At 47.5% G+C, this 22844-nt stretch overlaps 1 protein-coding gene across 2 annotated transcripts in view; it reads left to right on the plus strand.

The window, feature by feature from the left end:
• Positions 1 to 7840: 7840 nt before the first annotated feature.
• LOC147673720 (semaphorin-7A-like) overlaps positions 7841 to 22844 on the plus strand; it is a 236386-nt gene continuing 221382 nt past the window's right edge. For both annotated transcript variants that reach the window (XM_086947636.1, XM_086947637.1), the window contains exon 1: positions 7841 to 8579. In XM_086947636.1, coding sequence (XP_086803762.1) covers positions 8495 to 8579 — 85 coding nt within the window. In that variant the 5' untranslated portion in view covers positions 7841 to 8494. The remainder of the gene's footprint in view (positions 8580 to 22844) is intronic.

Genomic DNA, 22844 nt, shown 5'->3' on the forward strand with positions numbered 1-22844 from the left:
TGTTTTGGTAAGAGCACCATCTTCTCTCCTTTCAGAGGTTCACATAAGGGGTGTGGACAATGTGGCGGCAGACTCAATGAGTCGGGTGTTCTCTCCATCTCATGAACTGCCCCTGTCAGTGCCCCTTTTCAAGAGGATTTGCCAGAAGTTCAGGGTCCCATTTTTGGGTCTTTTTGCTTCTCAGCTAAATGCCCAGTTAAGAAGGTTTTGTACGAGAGCTCTGTACGAGGGAGCATGGTGAGTGGATGCTCTCTTAGTCCCATGGCGAACAACCTGCTTTATGCGTTTCCCCCTCTTTTCCCCTGATTCCCAAACTTCTGGTGGTACCTTTTTGTCGCAGGAGGTCATGGTTTCTGATTCTCAGGTCGCTGGCCCTTCAGGCTCCTTGGTTGATCCCTCTTTATCCTTCCCCTCTCAGGTTCTCATATAGAATTCTCTCCCAGGGGCTGCAACTGTTGGGTTGGAAGTTGAAAGGCGGGGTTGGCAGTGTAAGGGATCAGCTTATTTGGCAAAAGCTATTCAGAATGGTCGCCGTCCTTCGATTTTGCACTCATATGGGCACCATTGGGTACATTTAAAAAAATGGTTTTAACACATGATATATCTCCTATAGCATGCTCTCTTCTTGATTTGTTACCATTTCTATGGGATGATTATGAGAAGCATTTGCCAGGTTCCCCGTTGAGGCCCCAGTGTGCAGCAATCATAGCCTTTAGAGATACATGGGGAAACTTGAGTGATGCAGATCATTTGGTATCACGTTTGTTGAAAGTGTTTGCTCATTCTAGGCCCATGGTCAAGCCTTTGTTTCCACTGTGGGATTTACATTTTGGTCTTAAGGGCTTTGATGTTTTCTCCTTTTTAGCTCCTTGAGCATACAGATATTAAGTTTGCCATACTGAGAGTGTTTTTTTATTGGTTTTATTGGCAATTACATCTGCCAGGATTGGGCAGCTTGCAGCCTGTATGTCCCGGGGACCTTTCCTAACTGTTTTCTATGATGGTATGGTCCTTCGACCAGATAAGTCTTTTGTTCCGAAATCAGCGTCTGCCTTCCACAGAGATCAGTAAGTGGTGCGCCAATCTGGAAGTTGGTTTGCGTCTTCTCGGTGTGAAGAGGGTGCTGCAGGTCTACTTAGCCAGGACAGATCCTTTTCGTAAATCAGACTCTCTTGTTGTTACTTTTTTTTCTTCTAACAGAGGGAAAAAGGCGTCTGTAGTTTCCATTAGCAGGTGGATCAAGCAGGCTATTACCCTGGCTCAGTCTGTAACTTGTACCCCCTCTCCCAGTGGTATAAGGGCCGCTTGAATGGAAGTATATTCTCCTGTTGGGCTGAAGCAAGGAGGTTTCCATTGATGAGGTATACCATGAAGCTACGTGGGCAGTTTTTAGTAAGTTTGTACAACATTATCGACTCTAGAATGGTTTGCATGCGCATAAGAATTTTGGGCCAGAGGTCTTGGATTCGGCTTTGCCCAAGATTTTTATTATTTTGTTTTCAATAAAACCTTTATGGGTGTTGGCAGCATTTCTGATTTTAATGTGGTTTCATTATGAATATGATCTGAAGGTCTTGTGTGGGTGGCTCTGGTAATAGTAATGGATGGAGCAGAGACATAGCGATGTGGAGGTAATGGTTCAATCACTTACCAGTAATCTTCATTACTCCTAATCCTGTTTGCCCCGTCCCATTCATTACGTTCCTCCTTCCCTCTCTCCTGAAATGCAAGACCTTCAGTAGTTTTGGAGGGAGATTGCTATTCCAGGTGGAATGATGGATAAAGTGTACCCTTATAGGATATTTCCTGTGAGGAAGGGACGTTTTTGCAAGCATTCTCTGTTCTCTCTTCTGTCTCGTGAAGTGGATTCACCTCATTTGTAATGAATAGGAGGAGGACAAACAGGACTAGGAGTAATGAAGGTTCCTGGTAAGTAACTGAAACATTTCCTTGGTGTAAACTATTTGCTGAGTTTTGAAAAAACCTTGTATTTAGGGCTTTCAACTTGGAAATTAGGTATAGCATGCAAAATAAATTTAATACACCAAATTCTGTGTGTTTTGCCTTTTTATGTGTTTTACCACAATAAAATTCAGTAGGTTTGACCCTACAGGAATCAATTATGGGAAATCGGTTAGGGTGTGAGAAATATTACACAATTTGTAACCCGTTCACTGTGCAAGCTCATGTTTGCTCATTTGCAAAGTGTTCAGAATTACTGCAACCCTGATTTGAATGATTTGCACATGGCTGGGTCCAAACTGGAATCGCATGGTGAGCAAAAAACTATGGATTTAACCCAGATCTGTGACTGGGGTGAATGTTTCAATTGGTCACCATTCAGTTCATCGTCTGATCTTTTCGCATTTGTTGCCCTAAGTGGGAATGGTATGCCCAGACGTGGGTCTCGTGCGAATATCAGCTTTCATGGTTACCCCCACTTTTTGCCTGGTGTTAAGCTGTTCTTGAGTAGTCTGACTCGGATCCTGCTAATCAGAACCCCAGTTTCAGTGCTTTCTCTCCTAAATTGGATATGGTGAGTACTTAAGTACATCACAAATTGGCTACTAGTGTATTCGTATAACTCCCTAGTATATGGAACTGAGGTACCCAGGGGGTAGGTACACCAGAGGTCCCCCATGGGCTGAAGCATGTATCATGCCACACATGGGGGACCACTCAAACTGTGAGTAGAGGCCTGCCATTGCAGCCTGTGTAAGCTGGTGCTAGCATCACTTATGACAGATATAGGTTTCCCTATATCTGAGGTCACTGCACTTAAAAACTATAAGTCACCCCTAAAGCAGGCCTTTCAATCCTGAAGGCAGGGTGCTCGGTTCTAAGTGTGAGGGTGCCCCTGCATGAGCAGGGCAACCCTACCACCTTCGAAGTACATTCTCCTGGGTTGTAAGTGTATCAGTCATTACAATATATAGAGTGGCCATGTATTGTTGCACGATGGCTAACTCTAAACTGGCTGTACGTACCCTGTCATGTTTGGTATCAAAAATGTTGGAACATATCCCCACACCGTAAACTGTGTAAAAGTTATGATTCCATGCACTGTACAGCTCCTCTGGGAGGGCCTCAGTGCTCTCTGTACCAGTCTTCTAGACCTGGACAGCACAACATGGCTGCTGTCGACCAAAGAAACTATTCTGCCCTCCTGATGCTGAGCCAAGCTTGAGCAGGCAAAGGCAGAACAATAGGTATCCTGTCACAATGAGGTGTAACCACCTCCCAAACAGGGTTTAGTTTATTGGGGCAGGGTGGGAGTGCTTGCCAACGCCACTCAGTCTGCTTGAAGGGTACATGTGGTACCCTCCTTGCATAGTCCAGTTGAAACCACTTCAGGGAGCCATTGGCTCCTGCTCTGGCACGAAACTGGACAAAGGACATGGGAGTATCTTCCTCACTGTCCGACCCCTCCCCTGAGAGGGAACCGTGAATCGTCCCAACCCTTTCCTAAGGGCACTTATGGACTTACCTGTGGGTGGGTTCCTAGATTCATTGTGGGACAAGATTCCTATAAAGACACTACTTCATCGTTGACCGTCTGTGCACTCTGGACTTCACTGGGCCTTGCTCTGGGCTCTGAGACTGAAACTGGGAAGACTCCTGCTGCTCCTGGTCTCGTCGCCTTGCTTGTCTGCTGCAACATCCGTGCCTGTGCTCCATACAGGAACCTTTCAAGGCCTGTGGACATCCAAGACGCCTGAAGGAATCTCCCTTAAAGTGAAGGAGTCACTTTCCTGCATCTGCAGGCACCACACTGAAACTGACTGGTCTGCTGATCCTCAGCTCCCATGGACTCCTAAAGCATCAGCAACACAGGTAGTAGTTCTTCACATCCCTTGAGGCATGCCCTGTCCTCTCAATAAGCTTTGGGCCAGTATCTCTCGCCGGAGCCGCAGGAACCAAACCCCTGTGCCCCACATCGGCTTGCCATTGCAAAGGCTTGTTGGCTTCCTTCCTCCAAGATCTTTGGGCACCAAGTAGCCCCAGCCTCAAGCCTCTCCTGTGACCAAGATCTTTGTCCTCACTGCATCACTTGGATTGTGGGCCTGCATCTTTGGTGAGCTGCTCGAGGTCCTCTTGTGACTCTTGTGCCTCCGGCCTGTGGGTTCTCTTGTGGGTCTTCTTTGATTTCAGAAGGCTCCCCTGATTGCTCTAAACCTGCTCTGACTCCTCTGCTTGTGGTGAGTCACCTGGACCTTGCTGGTCCCGAGACTGCACCTTTTTTGATTTCCACGTTGGTTGCAGTTTACCAAGGCTTGTTGGTGCTCCCGACGGACACCGACCCCTCAACTCTCGATATCTGACGTGGGAAAGCTCGTGAATGGCTTCTGGTCTTCCACAGCATTGCCTGGTCTGCACAGCAGCAGCTCCAAGGTCACCCTAAGCTCTCCTGCATCACCCAAGATCGGTGGGTATTTGTCTTCCGTGCCTCCTGGTCACTACTGAGTGGCATGGAGTCTGTCCCCTCTGCTTGCAGGTACTTCTCATTCTGAATCCACATTTGGGTTCCACCAGAAACATTCACCTTCTCCAGCAGCGGCATCTTCCGGAAATCTTGACGGAGGTTTCCAAAGCCAGCCACTTCACACCTATGCACCCGGCTTCCCTGGTGTAGGTAACCTGGTTCCTAGGGTATCCATGGGTGGTTGGCTCTCCACCCTCTGTCTTCCACAGGGTTCCTTTAGGGTCCACTGGGAAGGGCCCGTCTTCTTTAAAATTGCAACCGCGACTTACCCATTGACTTGAATTGAGCACGCAGTTATGATCCCACTGTGAACACGGCCTCCATGGGGTTCCTGGGTACTTACCTCATGTGGTACCTTGGGTCCCCAGCACTTCTACGTCTTCTGGGTATGATCTTGACTTGAGTCGTAGTTCGCATACCACTATTTTAGTATATGGTTTGGTCTCCCCCTGGCGACCACTGTGTATTTGTGCTACTTACCTGTTTTCTCTGCAAAGTATTGTGTGCATTGTGTATATCTTTGGGCAAGAAATATTTGTATGTGTTAGTGAGTGTCTTATAATAAATACCTTTTTTTATAAATACACTGTGTGGTTCTTTTTCGCTTAATCTATACCCACTCTGATTATGCTCTGGTGAAACAAGCTGCTTTACTACTCCTTCTGGACTAAGCCTGAAGGCTGCTCTCCACAGCTACCACTGAGAGAGCTTTCTAAGTTTACCTAAGACCACTAAAATCACCACAAGGGTTGTCTGTATTGGTGCAGGGTGTCCACTTACGTAACTGTGCACCATATACCAAGCCAGCTTCTCACACATGGCGAGCAAAAAACCATGAATTTCACCCAGATCTGTGACTGGGGTGAATGTTTAATTTTGTCACCATTCCATCCATCATCTGATCTTTTTGCATTTGTCACCCTAGGTGGGAAAGGTATTCCCAGACCGGAAGGGTATGCCCAGACGTGGGTCTTGTGCTCGCTTTGCCACAGGATTCAAGCTAGCCTGGCTGATGAGGGGTTATTCCCTGAGACTGGTCCCAGGATCCTTGATTTTGGTACAGGGAGGACCTGGCTTGACAGTTCGGTCTGGACTATTCTCATGGGGAGCAGGGTCAAGACTGATTTGCATATGGTTGGGTCCAAACTGGAAAAGCATGTGAGCAAAAAAAAAATGATGGATTTAACCCAGACCTGTGACTGGGGATCAATGCTTGATTTGTTCAGCAGTCCTTCCATCATCTGTTCCTTTTGTATTTGTCACCCTAAGTGGGAAGGGTATGCCCAAATGTGGGTCCCATGCACTGTATTCACAAGATTCAATCTAGCCTGGCTGATGAGAGATGATACTCTGAAACCAGTCCCCGGATACTTGTTTCAGGTCTAGTGAGGACCTGGCTTGGCAATTCAGGCTGGACTGTTTCCGTGGGGAGCTGGATCAAGACCGATTTGCACATGGTTGGGTCTAAATTGGAAAGGCATGGCGAGCAAAAAAACGATGGATGTAACCCAGATCGGTGACTGGGGGTGAATGTTTGTTTTGTTCAGTATTCCGTCTATCATCTTTTCTTTTTGTCTTTTCCCAGTGTCATGACTCTATCCCAGTCGTCTGATCTTTAAAACAAATCACTTCCCTTTAAGGAAATCTCCACATTTCTCTAGAGGCCTGTATTGTCCTGGGTGGAAGAACTGAATTTCAGCCCCTTCCATAAGCTAGGAATTAAACTTGTCTAGATCCTTTTGTCATGTATCTCCTGTATGGCCCATTGATGTTCCCCCTATGTTAGCCTAATTGTGCACGTTGTAGGCCACTTTTATTTTGCACGTTACTAAATATCAGGCTTGCATTTGTGCCACATTGTATTGTCACACAGAACCAGCATGTTTTTGTATTTTTCTCTGTTCCTTGGATTTAGTCTGAACAGCCTAAGCAAGGTCAAACAACTTGTTATTCTCTCTGGTCAGACACCTGCACCTAGACATAATAAAGGAATGCAGTTGCTGTTTTGAATACACATATATTCTCATATAACTGTGAACAGGGGTTCTGAAAACTCACACATCGAAGGTCCTGAGACAAGAGTGCTATGTCAACATCCATGTATGTATGCTAAGGTACGGGGTCTGCACTAAACCCGGAGATCCCTCATCTACAAACATTTTGCTTCAGTAGTATGGGAGGGTTTAAGCAGATCTTTCTGGCAGAGGACAGGGCTTTTTATTGTATATGGTTTATTAACCACGCTGATGACATTATTGACATGTATGTGTTTTCCAATTGTGGCGCAACTATTACATCTTAGAGCACGATACTTTAAACAAACATTGTAAACTTCCGTTGTGTTTCTTTTTTTATCCTATTGTGGACAAGTACGAGTGAGAGAGCGAAAGGGCGTAAACTGTAACTGTGATCCATGATAGGGTCGAGAGTGTTATGTTCTGGGTGCCAAATTACTTGTCTCTCTGGAAAAGTTAGGAGGGCAAGCGAGGCACCATAGCAAGTCGGACTCTGGCTCATAGATAGTGAGGTGGCATGGTGACTCTGTCCCTACACACTGATGTTCTATGGTCCCGAGCATAGTTCTGTTCCTGAGCAGAATCCCTGCAACACTTTCATCCCAGGATTTTGGAGACATATATTCTGTGGCTGGTGGGTCTTTGCTTTTATTTGCTTGGTTATGTTTTTTTTTTTACAGACGCCGTTTACAGAACTTTTGTAAAAATGAAATTTTCCATTCTCCCACAAAATTTCAAAAGCACTGATAGAATGGTGCAGAATTCTTAAACAACCCTTCATTCATTTTGATTCGTCTGACGTACAAGGCCGTACAAATGTTAGATACAGAGCTACAGAGCTTGGTGCAATCAGGGAAGTATAACATGGCAACAAACATGGCCACTGCTGCCTATTTGTATGCTTTTTATGCATCACTGCCAAATAATTATTGATCTAGTGTGCTTTCTTTTTTTTTTACACACTGCAATACGTTGAAATAAAATTCCTCATATACCGAAGACCCAGGGATTTCAAAGAGGACCTTCTTCTGATGCTGCAGGAGGGGGAGTGAAACATAGGAAAATGTGAGCAGACAGCAGATTACCAAGTAAAGAGCAGGGAGAGAGAGAGAGGGGGGGGGGAGAAAGAGAGAGGGAGATTGGGAGAGAAAGAGAGCGAGAGGGGGGGGGAGAGAGAGAGAGAGAGAGAGAGAGAGAGAGAGAGAGAGAGAGAGAATGACTAAGGGAGAACTGCAGCAGCAGACATATCAGCCACAAATAATACTTAAAGAGACAGAGGGAGACAGAGGCAGAGTCTGTGGGCGGTGCAGGAGGAGCAATAATACAGCAAATCGAGGCACAGGGGCACAGAGACAGAGTGTCAGAAAGCAGAGTGGGAACGAGAAGGAACCAGGGGGGTAGAGGAAAGAGACAGAGAAAAGGAGCTAGGGGCATAGAGGAAGGGGGGAAAGAGAGGAGTAGACTGGGCATAGAGAAGAGACAGGGGAAGCGAAGATTTGGATTCGGACAGAGGGAGGAGGGAGAAAAAAATAGTTACAGAGAGCGAGATAAGGAGACAGAGCAAAGGAGAAAGAAAGAACACAAGGAGATAAGAGAGAAGGAGATCAACATAGAAGTAAAAGAAAGAGAAAGAGGTAAGGAAAAAAGAGAAAGAAAGAGGGGCGAGACAGAAGATGAGATCAAATGACAAATAAACAGAAGTAGAGAGCGGGAGAAACGGGACGGTAGAGAAGAGGATAACGTGCCAAGGGCGGAGGGAGTCGGAGATAACGCCAGGAAGCTAGAGGAGGTATAATACCAGTGGAGGGGCGAGAGGGGCAGAGGTGGGAGGGGCGTCAGGAGGCGCGTGGGTGTGGTACACACAGATGCAGCAGGGCTCGCGTTAGCTGTCATTGGTGCAGCGGGAGGCAGCTTGACACGCAGATGCTCTGATCTGGGACCTCTGATGCTTTAGGGACTCGTTGCTGAAAGTAAACCCGCATTTTCGATCGCAAACATGAATCTGCTGCGTGGCTTCCTGTTGTCCGTTCTGTCTTTGGTTTCTGCGGAGAAGATCCCGCGCCTCAAACTGCATCAGAAAGGTGAGACCCCACGGGGCACGTGTAAGTCGGGCTTGGCTTAGATGTAGGGTTGCACTTTCCTTTGGAGCGTGTGGGTTGTTTTTTTCAGTGCGCTGCATCCTTGTGCGATCTGACAGGCATAGATGGTCTGGGTGGATAATTCACGGGGTGCTGCACAGGACTGCTGATTCTATGGTTGGTAGTTTCAATGTGTTTCGGGCATTCTGCCTTTGTTCTATGGAACTATTTTGTAGGAAAATCAATATAGTGGCGATTTAGGTGTAGGAAGAAGAGTCGAACTTTGGTCATGTGCTTCTCTCAGTGTTAGGGGATTTGGTGGTGGTGTTCACTTGTGTGAAAGAGTTTCACCTTATTGTTTCATTTAATTGAATGTGATTGGTGTTCAGTTTTGGTGTATGTGTGGTGGGTTGTTGCAGCTGTGTTTGGTGATGAGGTTGTGGTCTCAGACTGTTGTACAGTAGACCATAGATTGGAATTTGTGCGGTCTAGGTGGGAAGTCAGTGTGGTTGGTGTGCGATGTGGTGTCATTTCCGCCTGATCTTACTGTAATTGGAGATTGTGGGTATGATAACAGATTTGTATGGTGTGTTGACTTTGACATTCCACGCCAATTCTCTTTTAGGTGCAGATGGGGTTTATACTTACTTGTGTGCAAACTTTGGTATGTGTGCAAGTGGAATTTTACAGTTGTGTGCTTGAAGCTTCTGTGCGTCACTGCCCTGGGATCCAAGCATCGCTAGTGAATGGCTGGCGGATTTAGGATTTTGCAGTTCAACCTCTGAGCTTGGTATCAGTGATGCGGTTTTGCTTGTTATTATTATGTTTGGTGTTGTTGTAGTTAGAGTTTGATATGCCTCCGATTGCTGTTTGCCACAGACATAGTTGCAAGTTACCATTGCAAAAAGTATGAAGACGGCACTGCAGTGATTTGAGTTGGCATGGTTGTGAATAGTGATTCTCGTGCCAGTGGTCAGTTTCCTTTGGCTGTGATTGGAGCGTTTGCTTGTTTACATTGTGTTTTAGATTTGTCGTCAGCCGGGATGGGTTTGAAATGGCTATAGGTAAAGATTGCACTGGGAATAATTGGAGTTTAGCAAAAACTGTGGTTGGAAATGGACACGCGTTTGTTGTACCTATGGCATGGGAGAATTTGGAACTAGGTATGCTTTTGGTGTGAAGATGGCATGGTGCATGTGGTAGTGGGCATGGCTGAGGGTGGCAGCATTTTGCTATTTATGGAATTATAACCCTGCTTGTCTATGGTTGCATTGTGACACGGATGTATTTGAATGCTGAAAGAAATCAGAATGTGGCTCGGCATGCATATGCTCAGTTGTATAGACAGATCTTAATACATAATTCCCAGAAACTGAGGCATGGGTCATTAAAATGATTCACCCATACCCACACAATGTGGTATAGTAATTAAAAAGTAGAACTAAAGTCTTCTGGGTTCAATAATCCAGCCACAATTCAGTCCTTATCTTTCGCTCATCGTGGTTGAAGTATTTAAAGATTGTGTAGGTTGATATGGGTTGGCCCCTGTTTTGCTGTGTGTGCTGCTGTATGGTTAGAATTTGTGCAGCTAGAGTATAGTGTGTGAATTAGTTGAGTTTGGCAGGGTGTGGTTAGAAGTTCAATTTGGATATTACACCTTTGAGATGGTGATAATTTGACATATATGTGACCAAATGTCTGGTTGTCAAAGTTGCTATTTTGTGTGCTGTTATTTGAACGTACGTGCAAATTTGGTTTGATATGCGAAAACGGATATGAGTTTCAGTTGCATATGGTATTTTAACGTGTGTGGTGCCTGGGGTAATGAAAGAATTTCGCTGTGTAGCAATCTGCTGTTAATATTACATCTGGGGAGTACGGGATGATGAATGAGAGATTTGTGATAGAGTGATGTGTGACTGACTTAAAATTGAGGGATTTTGTAGGGGCGTTGATCAATATGATGATGGTAGAGTGTTTCAAGTTGTGTATTTGTCAGTTCTTGTGGGTACTGAGGGATATATCAGAGTGGAATTGTGAAGTTACTGTTTGGGTTTGGAACTACTGGAATTTAGTATTGGTGAGATGTGGGTATTGGTGACGTGTTACTGTGGAGTTGAGTAGAGGTGAAGTTAGTTCCATTTGAAGCTTAATGTAAACTGAGTTAGACACTGGTAACATTTGATCTGATCAGATCTTGATACTTGGGGCCAATGCAGCTTGTGACTGGTGATGTTTGTTTCTGCTGGAAATTGGTTAAAGTATTTGATATTGATATGCTTTGCTGATAGTGTATATTGGTGTGGCTGGACATTGATGTGATTAAAGGTTGGCAATAGTTAGGTTTGTAGTAATTAAATTGATTGTGACTGTATTAGTAATGGTGAAGATTGTAGTAAATGGATTTGACTGATTGGAGCTTTATGTGACCGAAATTTGGTGTAAGCAGTGTATGCTTCTGTGGAGCGTGATGTGATTGTGTACTGGTAGTGGTTTGGTACTGGTGAAGTTTTAGGTTACTGGTGTTTTGGGCTGGTGAAGGTTGTTACTGTGGAGTTCAGTGAATATGTAGAAAAACTTGTTTCTGGCTAAGATGAGGTCTGGTGTTGGTAGACTTTTGTGTTGTAGTTGGTGTTTGGGAATTTGCTGTCGATAGAGAATCCTTGTGGTAGAATTTGATCTGTGAGCAGTGTTTACAGCTGATGCTGTTTGTTATGGTTTTGAGAGTGCTTGCACTAGTGGAGTTAAAATGCAGTGGAACTTGCAGAATTTGTTGCTGGCGTAGTTTGCAGCTGGTGAATTTCATTGGTGGTAAACTTGGAGTATGTACTGCTGGGTTTGATGTGGGAGGAGACTGGTGTGTGTACAAAAGAGTTCGGCTGTTGCTGGGGTTGGAGATGGATATGGGAGAGCTTGGTGTTGATGGAGGTTGATGTGAAAAAGAATAGTGCATTTTGGTGCATGCAAAATAAACTATGATAACATGGTCATGGTTGGTGTTGGTGCATGTGGCCTTCGTTGGTGAGAAGGTTTCATAGTGAGTACATTTGGTTCTGATGTAGTTCAATACAACTGTGGTTTGTTTCTGGATTTGTTTTGTGTTTGTTTTGGGGAAGTGTGATGGTGGTGGAGATCAATGTAGGTGTGCTGAAGTTTGACGCTGGTAGAGTTTGATGTGATGGGAGTCCGATTGAGTTTTATGCTGTGTAGTTTGATGCCGGTGGGGTTTGGTATTGCTAGATCTTGGTTCTAGTAACATTGGCTTATTGTGGAGTTTTCCCAGTGTGTCTGAGTTTGGTGCTGATGGACATTTTTGTGGTTGTGTTTGATGCTAGTGCTTTTAGGTGCTGACAGAGTTTGGCACTGATGGGATTTGAATGAACCATCTATGGAAATCAATGCCCATGACGTTTGGCTTGGGAGTGGGAGGGTTTGGTGCATGCACTGCAGAGCTGTCTTGCTTGCAGACTACCATGAATTGCTGTGTTTGAAATCTCCATCATCAACCCCGCTAGCTAGATCCCATGTGTGTTATACACGCTACTCGTACACCTTGTTTATTCCTGTAGTCCTCAAAATTAGAATATAGTGAGGGATCCTGGACTCCCTCTGACCACAGCAGAACTCTTTCCAAATACAGCACAGGTTCTAAATAATTGACCATGTCTCTATTTTACCTCGAACCCGCCTTCCATTAATTTGTTCCTCTCATACCATCACAAAATATACACCTTCTTCTTGTTTTACTGTTGGTATCAGTAGGATAGCTTTGATCATAACAAAACATAAAATATAGACATCACAGCTGACTCTGTTTTAGTCGAAGGCCGGAGGACCACAGCGCCACTGTGACACACGCGCGAAGACAACCTCGACAAATACCAACGCCACACTGGTTTGGGCGGCAGGTTAGAAGGCCTCGCCACCCCATTACGAATCCCACTGATAAGAAAAACACCTATAAACACATGGCTCACCTCTTTTACTCACAGGGTCAATTACATATCCACAGACACACCCGCTACATCTCATTGACCAACACCACGCCTATAAACAACTGCCCCCTCAAGCAACAGGACCTCCTCACACAGACCCCACATCAAAGCGCTATGAGCAAATTAAATGCACAAATGGGCTCTGTAAGACTATCATGGCATAACAAAAGCACTAATATTGCATAAAAGGGTTTGGGGGTCATTGTTGGCTGCATGCATTATTACACCGTTCCTGGTGAATAACTGCAAGAAAGCTGAACGTCAGTTTCAAGTGCTGCGAAAAAAATTCATAGTTGAATATTTTACATTCATAATTGCTTTACAAATGAGAGAGAGAGAGGGAAGCAGGAAATCCCCTGCTCTGAGTGCGCGTGCCTCGGCAGCATCACCATCACTTGGATTGATTGATCGGTGGTCTAGACAGCTGGGTGGGCAAAAATCCCCGCGCCTCTTTTCAGGAGATTCCTCTCTTCCGAACGTCGCGAGGCGGCGTGTTATTCCAGGCCACTGCGCGCGCGCTTTCCTGCAGCCTGGAGAGGGCCGGCTATTCTGGGTCACCCGGCCCCCGCGTTCTCTGCATTGCGGATGCTGCCGACGTGAGCGGAAGCTGACTGCAGCTGAGCGGGGTCCTCCTTGCACCAGTGGCGCAGTGTGCCTGGGCGCCGGCAGGGCACAGCCGGAAGCTGCCGGACGGAGAGGATGACGCAGGGAGGGAAAGAGAAAGAAGGCCTTCTGATTAGAGGCTGTTCGATAATCCTCTGCCCATTACCCAGTTTGTCCATCTCCCTCGCCTCAGTCCTACCAGAGTGAGCACTTACTTGTGTTTTATGCTCAGAATTTACCTATACAAGTGCACAGAATTTACCTATACAAGTCCAAAACTGTTCACACGTGCACCTCCCAAACCACCCCCTTCCTCCTCCTGCAGGGGCAACTGAGCCGAATTAGCATAACATAAACTGCAGCATCTTCTATATTTTCAGTCGGATATGGGAGAGCTGAGAACATTAATGGTAGAAAAGACGTCACTGAATAGCGTACGTCAACAAGCGCTATATAAATACAAAAACCTTTTTCCTCCTCTATCCTTCTGCTATCATTCCACATCCAAATAACCGACTAACCTATCCACCACTTAAAATGTACTTGCATGTTTCACTATACTAATTCAACACTAATCCTCTATGGGTCCCGGAGTAGCGTGCTACTCGCCGAAAAGCGCTTTGACGCCTCGTCAGGGGTAGTAAACGCTATCAGGGCTTGGACATAAAAGAGCTTGATTCTGATAGAGGTGCCACTAATGCAAGAGCAAAGAATATATTTGTGCCTGTAATGTTTATGCACGTCAGAAATTAACTGCGTCATATTTTGCGCCTGAGGTTTGTGGTGGAGCTAGGCCAATTTTTTGAAGTAATGGTGTATTCTGACTTTTATAGCACAGTGTATATTATGTACTGTTGCACTTACCGCTTCATGCCGTTGTTTGAGCCATTGAAATGCATTTGATAATAGGCAGCAGGCTACTCCATTGGGGATTGTTTGGCAGAGTTGCATTTGTTCTGATCCTATGTGGAAAGGATTTTGATGTTGCACGGGAGTGACTAGATAATTGTTCTTTTCTTATTTTGGCCTAGTGCCTAGAAGTATGATGCAGTAGCTTTGGGAGATAGGTATAACATAACATAACATGTGTATTTGTAAAGCGCACTTTCACCGCGATGGGTATTTTGGCGCTCAATAACATGTTTATTGTTACCCTAATCAATAGTAATCATTTTATCCACCACAAAAGGATGAAAGGCTGTGTGGACCCACCGGGATTTGAACCTGTGACCATGAGGTCAAGCATAGGCCCCTACAGTGGACACATTAGTCCACTGAGCCACCAGATCCGACCAATTACAATTATTGCTGCAACTAAAACAAATAGGCTACTACACAGCACCATCCTAGCCTGAGGACTTAAAGGGTACTTTGTGCATGTACACCACAATTGATCAGAGAGCGCCTAGTAATCCATAGACTGTCAAATGAGTATAGGACTTCCCAACGGGCAAGAGAGTGAGCTGGTGACATGAGCAGTTGTCACGCACCAGGAGTAGAGAAGGGGAGAGCACCCACCTGTAAGTAATTCAAATGCAGGAAGAAAAGAACAGACAACAGGTGCAGTGGAATAGCAGCAGAAAAAGGCAAAGGACCCAAGGAAGTGGTGAAAAACAATGCACAGACAACAATGAAGGACAAAGCAAACACAAGGAGACGATGGGCGGAGCTCTGAAACTTTTCAGACACTCACCCCCAGTCACAGCTTTGGGTTGAATCCATCACCATACTTTAGCTCACTTCGCCACTGTGAGAAGTTAGCCTGGCATATGATGTCCACTATTCTAGTGGGCACCTTGTACCAGTTTAAACGACCCTTATTGATGGTGGTTGTAAAGTCAACCTTATAGACAAGCTATCTTAGTGGTAGAATGGACCAGCAGGCTTAGGCTAAAACTTCAGAGAGCATGTGAAGCAAGCTATTTTACCAATTATAATCCCTTGAATACCAAACGAAAGGCCACCACACCAGGTATATATCAAATATATATGTATTTATTTCTAACACAACCCCTCTGAACTCTTTATGAGGTCAGAGATCGAAGTACATCACAAGTTACTCAATTAGCATACGATAAGTTGCACAAATACCGTTATGCCCTGAGGGCCTCACAAACCATATACTAAGTAACTGGTATCAGAACCACTTCAGAAATAGTGAATCGCTGGGGCTACACTAGACAACCAAAGATTAGAAAGTAGGAGGCCCACTGGAGACGCGTGTAGGGTCTAAACACAGTCGCGAGTTACCATTGACTTATAATGGAGAACAAAGAAGTTACAAAGTTACTGTTTAAGGGCACTTTCGGATGGACTACGACAAAACCCCTTTAAACTAGTACACTTGGAGAGTCAATACCCAGGGGAGCACCGGAGTACTCAAGTTACCTCACCCAGGGAAGCCGGGTGCATAGGTGTCTTTTCGTGTCGGGTTTCGTCGATGCTTTCAATGGAGATCTGAAAAAGAAGTGCTGCAGGCGGCCAGTGGAAGAGTGTCCGGGGTGGATTCAAGGGTGGATCGAAGAAGTGAAGAACCTGAAAGCAGAGGGGACAGAGTCTGGGTCACTAGCCAGTGACCAGGAAGGAACTAGGCAATGTCGCGATGATCTCAGGTGAAGAGGTGAAGCTTGTCCTCAGCCATGAGGACCAGGAGGCATCGACGACAACCAGGAGCTGGATTCGAGCTGTCCCACAAAGGATCTAGTTGACTGCGGTGTCAGTATCTGGATTTGGACCCAACAAACCTTGGCAAACGCAATTCACGCAGGAAGTGAAGATTGGCTTTGGGTCAGACGAGCAAGGTCTGAGGGGCTTCTCCTTTGCAGGGAAACTGGAGCAAGCCAGGAGCAACCAGGAAAGCAGTTTGATTTCAAAGGTTTGTCTTCAGGGGGCTCACTAGCCAGCGGGCTAGCAACCTGGAAGAAGCTTTGAGCTGAAATGCAAGAGCGGGCCCCACGCGGCACTCGTGGAGTGTGTAGGGCTGAGCTTTGGAGCAAATGGTGCTCTGGTCGGGGGCTTCTCGTACCCCAATGCACAACTGTGAGGGTGCCTCAGTAGTTGCACTGCTACCAAAATGCAGGATGTCCAGGGTGTCCGGTCCCACATCTCTCGTGTCTGCCACGGGTCTCAGCTTTGCTGTGGATGTGTGTCAGAGTCAGAGAAGTCTGAGAGTCCAGTTCCTGTGTTGCTGAGTCTTCGGGTTCCGGCGGGAGCATTGCCAAAGCAGACCGGCATGTTACTGGTGGTGTCTGTTTGCACAGAGTGGTCACTCCTTGACCACAAGGGAGATGTCTTCAGTCTTCTAGTCAAAATAGAACGTCGAAGGTCCAAGAGTTTTGTATCAGAGTTTCGTTCCAGGATAATCTAAAGTCTGTGGACACAGAGCCTATCTTTATACTAAAAAATGGGCTGGATTGCCTGCTAGGTCCCTCCTGTGGGTGGACCTGGGAAGGGGGTGGTTACAATCAATCAATCAATCAGCACGCTACATACCTGTGAGGGTCTCAAGGCGCTGGGGGTGGGGGGTGCTCCTACTGATCGAAAAGCCAGGTCTTGAGAAGTCTTCTGAAGGCCAGCAGGTCCTGGGTCTGTTGTAGGCTGGTAGGGAGAGTGTTCCAGGTCTTGGCGGCGAGGTAGGAGAAGGATCTGCCGCCGGCTGTGGTTTTCCAAAACCGTGGAACCGTGGCGAGGGCGAGGTTGGCAAAGCGGAGGCTGCGGGTGGGGGTGTAGAAGCTGAGGCGGTTGTTGAGGTATGCTGGTCCGGCGTTGTGTAGGGCTTTGTGTGCGTGGATGAGGAGTTTGAAGGTGATCCTGTTGTTGACGGGGAGCCAATGCAGGCCTTTCAGGTGGGGTGTGATGTGGCTGTGTCTGGGGAAGTCGAGGATCAGTCATGTCGAGGTGTTCTGGATGCGTTGCAGACGTCTCAGGAGCTTGGTTGTTGTTCCTGCGTAGAGGGCGTTCCCGTAGTCTAGCTGCTGGTGGCGAGGGCCTGGGTGATGGTTTTTCTCATGTCGGAGAGGATCCATTTGAAGATCCTGCGGAGCATTCGAAGGGTGTTGAAGCAGGAAGCGGAGATGGCGTTGACCTGCTCGGTCATGGAGAGGGCGGAGTCGAGGTTGCGAGCGTGGTCGGTGGGTTCTGGGGCTGTTCCTAGCGATGTTGGCCACCAGTAGTCGTCCCAAGCAGTGGGGGTGGGGCCGAGGATGAGGACCTCCGTTTTGTGTGAATTCAGCTTCAGCCTGCTGTCCTTCATTCATTCGGCGACGGCCTTCATTCCTCTGTGGAGGTTGGCTTTGGCGATATGGGGTTCTTCTGTGAGGGATATGATTAGCTGGGTGTCGTCGGCGTAGAATATAATGTTGAAGTTGTGTTGTCGTGGGACGTGGACGAGTGGTGTCATGTAGATATTGAACAGCTTCGGGCTGAGGGATGATCCCTGTGGAACGCCGCAGATGATCTCGGTGGTTTTGGAGCGGAATGTGGGAGGTGGACACTCTGGGTTCTGCCGGAGAGGAAGGATGTGGTCCAGGCCCGGGCCTTCTCTTGGATTCCGGCGTCATGGAGGCGTACTGTTAGGGTGCGGTGGCAGACTGTGTCGAAGGCTGCTGATAGGTCCAGCAGGATGAGGGCGGCCGTTTCTCCTTTGTCCATAAGGATCCTGATGTCATCTGTGGTGGCGATGAGTGCAGTCTCGGTGCTGTGGTTGCTTCGGAAGCCGGACTGGGATGGGTCTAGAATGTTGTTGTCTTCGGGGGTTAGCGGGTCAGCTGTCTGTTGACGATCTTCTCTGTGACTTTCGCTGGGAAAGGGAACAGGGAGATGGGCCGGAAGTTCTTGAGGTCATTGGGATCCGCTTTGGGTTTTTTCAGTAGGGCACTGATCTCGGCGAGTTTCCAGCTCTCTGGGAAGGTTGCTGTCTCGAAGGAGATGTTGATTGTTTTCCGGAGATGGGGTGCGATGGCTGTGCTGGCTTTGTTGAAAACGTGGTGAGGGCATGGGTCAGATGGGGATCCGGAGTGGATGGAGTTCATGGTCTTGATGGTGTCTTCGTCGCTTATGTTGGACCAGGCAGTCAGGCGACTGGTGCGGGTGGTGGTCCCAGGGTGGTGGTCTCGGTGGTGGATATGGGGGTGGCGGTGTTGAAGCTGTTGTGGATGTCGGTGATCATGCGGTGAAAGAAGGTGGCCAGTGAGTTGCACAGGTCTTGTGATGGTGGAACGTCGTTGGTGATGGAGCTGGGGTTGGAGAGTTCTTTCACGATGTTGAAGAGCTCTTTGCTGTTGTGTGCGTTGTTGTCTAGGCGGTCCTTGAAGGCGGTGCTCTTGGCGGTCCTGATGAGTTGGTGGTGTCTGCGGGTGGCGATCTTGTGGGCTGTGTAGCTGTCTGGTGTTCGGTCGCTGAGCCAGCTCTTCTCCAGCTTCCGACAGGTGCACTTGGAGGTCCGGAGGTCTTCGGTGAACCATGCAGCTTTCTTGTTGGTGTGATTGGTGGCGGAGGTCTTGAGTGGGGCGAGGGTGTCGGCACAGTCGTTGATCCACTGTTTGAGTTTGATGGCGGCGGTGTTGGTGTCGGTGGGGTCGGCGGGTGGTCCCAGGGCGAGGGTGGTGGTCAGTTGGGCCTCGGTGACCTAGCCCCAGCAGCAGCGTGGCCTCTGTTGGGTGCGGTGGTGTGTGTTGGGTTCGCTGAAGGTGAAGTGGACGCATCTGTGGTCTGTCCAGTGGGGTTCCGTGGTGTGGTTGAAGGAGACGTGGTGACTTGCGGAGAAGATGGGGTCCAGCGTGTGTCCGGTGGCGGGGGTGGGTGTCGTCACGAGCTGTTTGAGTCCGAGGTTGTCGATCAGGGCGGTGGAGTTGGCGCTGTTGTTGTTCTCGAGGTGAAAGTTCAAGTCAACGAGGAGGATGTAGTCCGTGGAGGCGAGGGCGTGGGTGCTGATGAGGTCGGCAATGGATTCGCTGAACGGCGGTCGGGGTCCGGGTGGTCTGTAGACGAGTGTTCCTCTGAGGGTTGTGTTGGGGTCGGTGTGAATTTGAATTTGAATTTTGAAGTATTTATAAAGCGCACATACACTTGGCAGTTTCTTGGCGCTATAGGATTTCATACTGTGGGGAGGAGGGAGTTATGGGCTGAAAGCTTGCTGAAACAGAAAAGTCTTGAGATCTTTACGAAACTCAGTATAGGAGGGCGAAGATCTAAGAAAGGTGGGAGTGAGTTCCAGAAGGTGGGGGCCAGCACCGAAAATTTCTGGCCACCGGCTCGACTCTTCTTGAACCGGGGAATGACGAGCAGGGATTTGGAGGAAGAGCGCAAGTCTCTGACGGGGTTATAGTTGGTGATGGCAGAATTGATGAAAGCGGGGGCAGTGCCAGCCCAAGCTTGGAAGGTGAGGCAGCCAAGTTTGAAAAGGGCTCTTTGCTTGATTGGGAGCCAGTGGAGGGCCATGAGAAGGGGAGAAGTGTGGTGGAATTTTGGTAGGCCGTATACCAGGCGAGCCGCCTGGTTCTGCACCAACTGGAGACGTTGAAGTGCATAGGCCGGGGCGCCGTTGTAGATGATGTTGCCATAGTCGATTTTAGACAAAATCATGACCATAACGATCAATTTTAGTGCGGAGGGGGAAAAGAACCGAGATACTTTTCTAATGATGCGTAGAGTGAAAAAAGAGGAGGAAACTACAGAACTTATATGGATGTGAAGTGTCAGGTGGTGATTGAGCATGATCCCAAGGGTTTTGACAGAGTGAGAGGGAGAAGGGGGTGGGGGCAAAAGAAGTCGGCCAAAAGGAAGGTGACCAGGGATTGCCTCTGCCCCAGTCAGGATCAGCTCTGTCTTATCCGGGTTGAGTTTGAGGTGGTTAGCATTCATCCAACCTCGGATAAACAATAAAACCGACTGGAAGCTAGAGACTCCTGGTGAGGAGGGGGGAAAATTAAAAATAAGTTGGAGGTCGTCAGCATAATTATAGACTGTGACCTCCATTTGTTGGAGTGCAAAAATAAGAGGGAAAATGTAAAGATTAAATAAAAGAGGTGAGGTTCCGTGACAATTGTAAATGGTGTTTTCGACTCGCACGAATATGGTCGAGTCTGGTATCTATGAACCGCAAATGACGAGTTTAGTAAGTGTGCGCAGTTTCGCTGTGCTAACTTAAACCGTTCGTTTGTTATGTGGGTTTTTCATCTGTACCCACGGGTTCCATCTTAGATACGGCATCCATTTTGTCTCTTGCCCTCAAGTAGCCAGCGAACGGACGCTGTCCGCTTCGCGACCCTGGGACTCCCAAGATATTTGCGAAAGACACATGTTCTTTGTAAGTGTCTTTATGACGAGGGGGATGATACTGTAAGGCAGATGGCCCCGCTCGAGGCTCATCTTGCCGTGCCGGTTTATTGGCTCAGCCGTGCATCTCATTAGGCACGTCCCTTTGATGCCTGTATCTCGTGTTTCCTAATACCTCCCCTTTTACACCCTTTCCGATCTCCCCACTGTTTCCATCTTCCTCTGCACCTGTTTTTGTTCCTATTTCGATCTGTTTTACTGCCGATTGGAATGCACTAATGTTGGGAAGATGGGTTTTTACAGTTGGGAACCGCCAAATGTTTCCGCACTTATGTCCCGGACCTTGTGTGTATCAAAATGACCAAAGCGACCCCTCTGGGGGATAATTGTGGGAACCGGGTTGTAAACCTTTGTGTATCATGTTGTCCTATGGGTAAATTTTGTATAAAAGGAGCGATCCACAGAACCAATTTGAAGCAGTCTCCCCAAGTTGCACGTGTTGTACTTGTCGTGACTTCTGTGTTCCCTGCAGTAAATAAACCTTGAATCTTTGACGCCGAAGGAAGTGTCCCGTGTCTCTGTCATTTGTACGCCGGAGCAGGTTACCCACGAAGGTTTCAGGTGTTGTGCCCTGGCACCGCTGGGTCTTAAAGAACCCAGTCCTTCAGTTGGCGCCCAACGTAGGGCTGCATCAGTGGGACCGGTCCAAGCCCGACGATCGTGAGGAACTTCGTGTGAAATCTCCGAGGGAAGGTGCACTCCGCTTCATCGATCCTGTTGTCGAAATAAGTGGCCCGAAGACTTTTCCCGCGAAGATTCCCGCCTCCTGACGGCTGCGACGGACTGCTGCCCTGACTGTAGACCTGTTTTGGCGCCTGGCGTAGACCTTGGTATAGCGAGACGATTGACGGGCCTTCCTGGTGACGCCATCGATCTTTGAGTTAAGTATTTGTGGGTCGCTCCCAGAGTCCTTGGTTGTTGACACTTTAGCGAGTGTTTTTGTTGTTGACGCTGTGTGAGTGTTTTTGTCGGTGACACTTTGCTAGCGTACTTTGTTGTGTTATTTGACGACTGCAGCTGCCAAAAACCGAGGGTTTTTGCTCTTTGCTGGGACTTGGTAAATCCCGTAACCCTTGAAGTTTGTGAAACTCGGCTAGTGTGCAAGATGCCTGGTCGTAGTACTTTGTTTAGTTGTTTCAGACCTTGTGGTGCGGATTCCCGACTGGAGGACTCGTGTCCGATACCTCCGGTTGGAACTCCAACTTATGAACTGTACAGTAAACATGGGCTAGGCCCGATTACCTTTAATGATTATTGGATTCGCTATACAAAGAAGGACGGTGTCCTTAGTTGGCCACCTCACGGTAGCTTTGAGACCCCGATTCTAGATAATCTAGAGGCTAAATTGTTCAAGAAAAAGTCAAGGCCGGCCATGTTTGATGCCTTTCGGTTGTGGCGTAAAGAAGCCCGACAGAAAGAAATCAGACAGACTAAACGAAACCAGAGAGATAATGTTGCTACTATCGTAAAGAAAGCAGAGCAGTTTCAGCATGATAAGGAGGTCAAGGAAAAGGAAGTGTTTGATAGATTGCAGCGTATGACCATAGATAAATGTTATCCTACTTTGCCTACGGAGTCGGAAAGGAAGGAAGAAGCAGTTGAGGATCCTTTAATGTCCTATCTTATGAAATCGCCACCTCCATATGTGCAGGGTGTCGCAGCTCCTGTGATTCCCCCTGTACCTGTTCCTGTACCTATTCTTCCTTTGCCTGTTCCTCAACCTGCACCCGTTCTTCCGACTGTTCCTGCTCCTTTGCCTGTTGCTGTCCCTACTGCTCCTCCGCTTCCACACACTCCTGCTCCCGCTACTGCTCTTGCTCTGTTAACTCCTGCTGTTGTTTCTGTTTCTACTCCTTCACTTGTTAGTCCTGTGTCTTATACTTCTCCCTCTACTCGTAGTCGTAATTCTCCTCTTGCGGCTAGCTTCTTTCATTCACTCGGACCTGTTCTTGGGTCCGCTGGTTCAGATGGTCCTCAGAGACGTAGTCAGCTTCCTGGTAACAGGGAACGTGCTTCGCTATATAATATGGCGATGGGTTGGATGACGCATCCCCTTAGAAATCCTCCTCGTGTTGTACTCGACACGTTTTGTCAATTCAATATACCTACACAAAGATATGTGTTTGAAGAAATGTGTAAGGTACTGCGTGATCAGATCTCAGCTGATGCGCCTGACGAGGTGCTGACCGCTTTGTCTGATTTACAGCTTCAGTTCTCGACTGGACTGATAGTGGATACCAATGTTCGACGTGCTGTTGAGCGGTTGCTATCTTTTCGTCCCACTCCTATACCTCAAGCCCTTTTTGTTGAAGATGTTGAAAGGCTGCCAGATGAG

The sequence above is a fragment of the Lissotriton vulgaris genome, chromosome 12, assembly GCF_964263255.1.
Source record: "Lissotriton vulgaris chromosome 12, aLisVul1.2, whole genome shotgun sequence".
Classification (NCBI taxonomy): Eukaryota; Metazoa; Chordata; class Amphibia; order Caudata; family Salamandridae; genus Lissotriton; species Lissotriton vulgaris.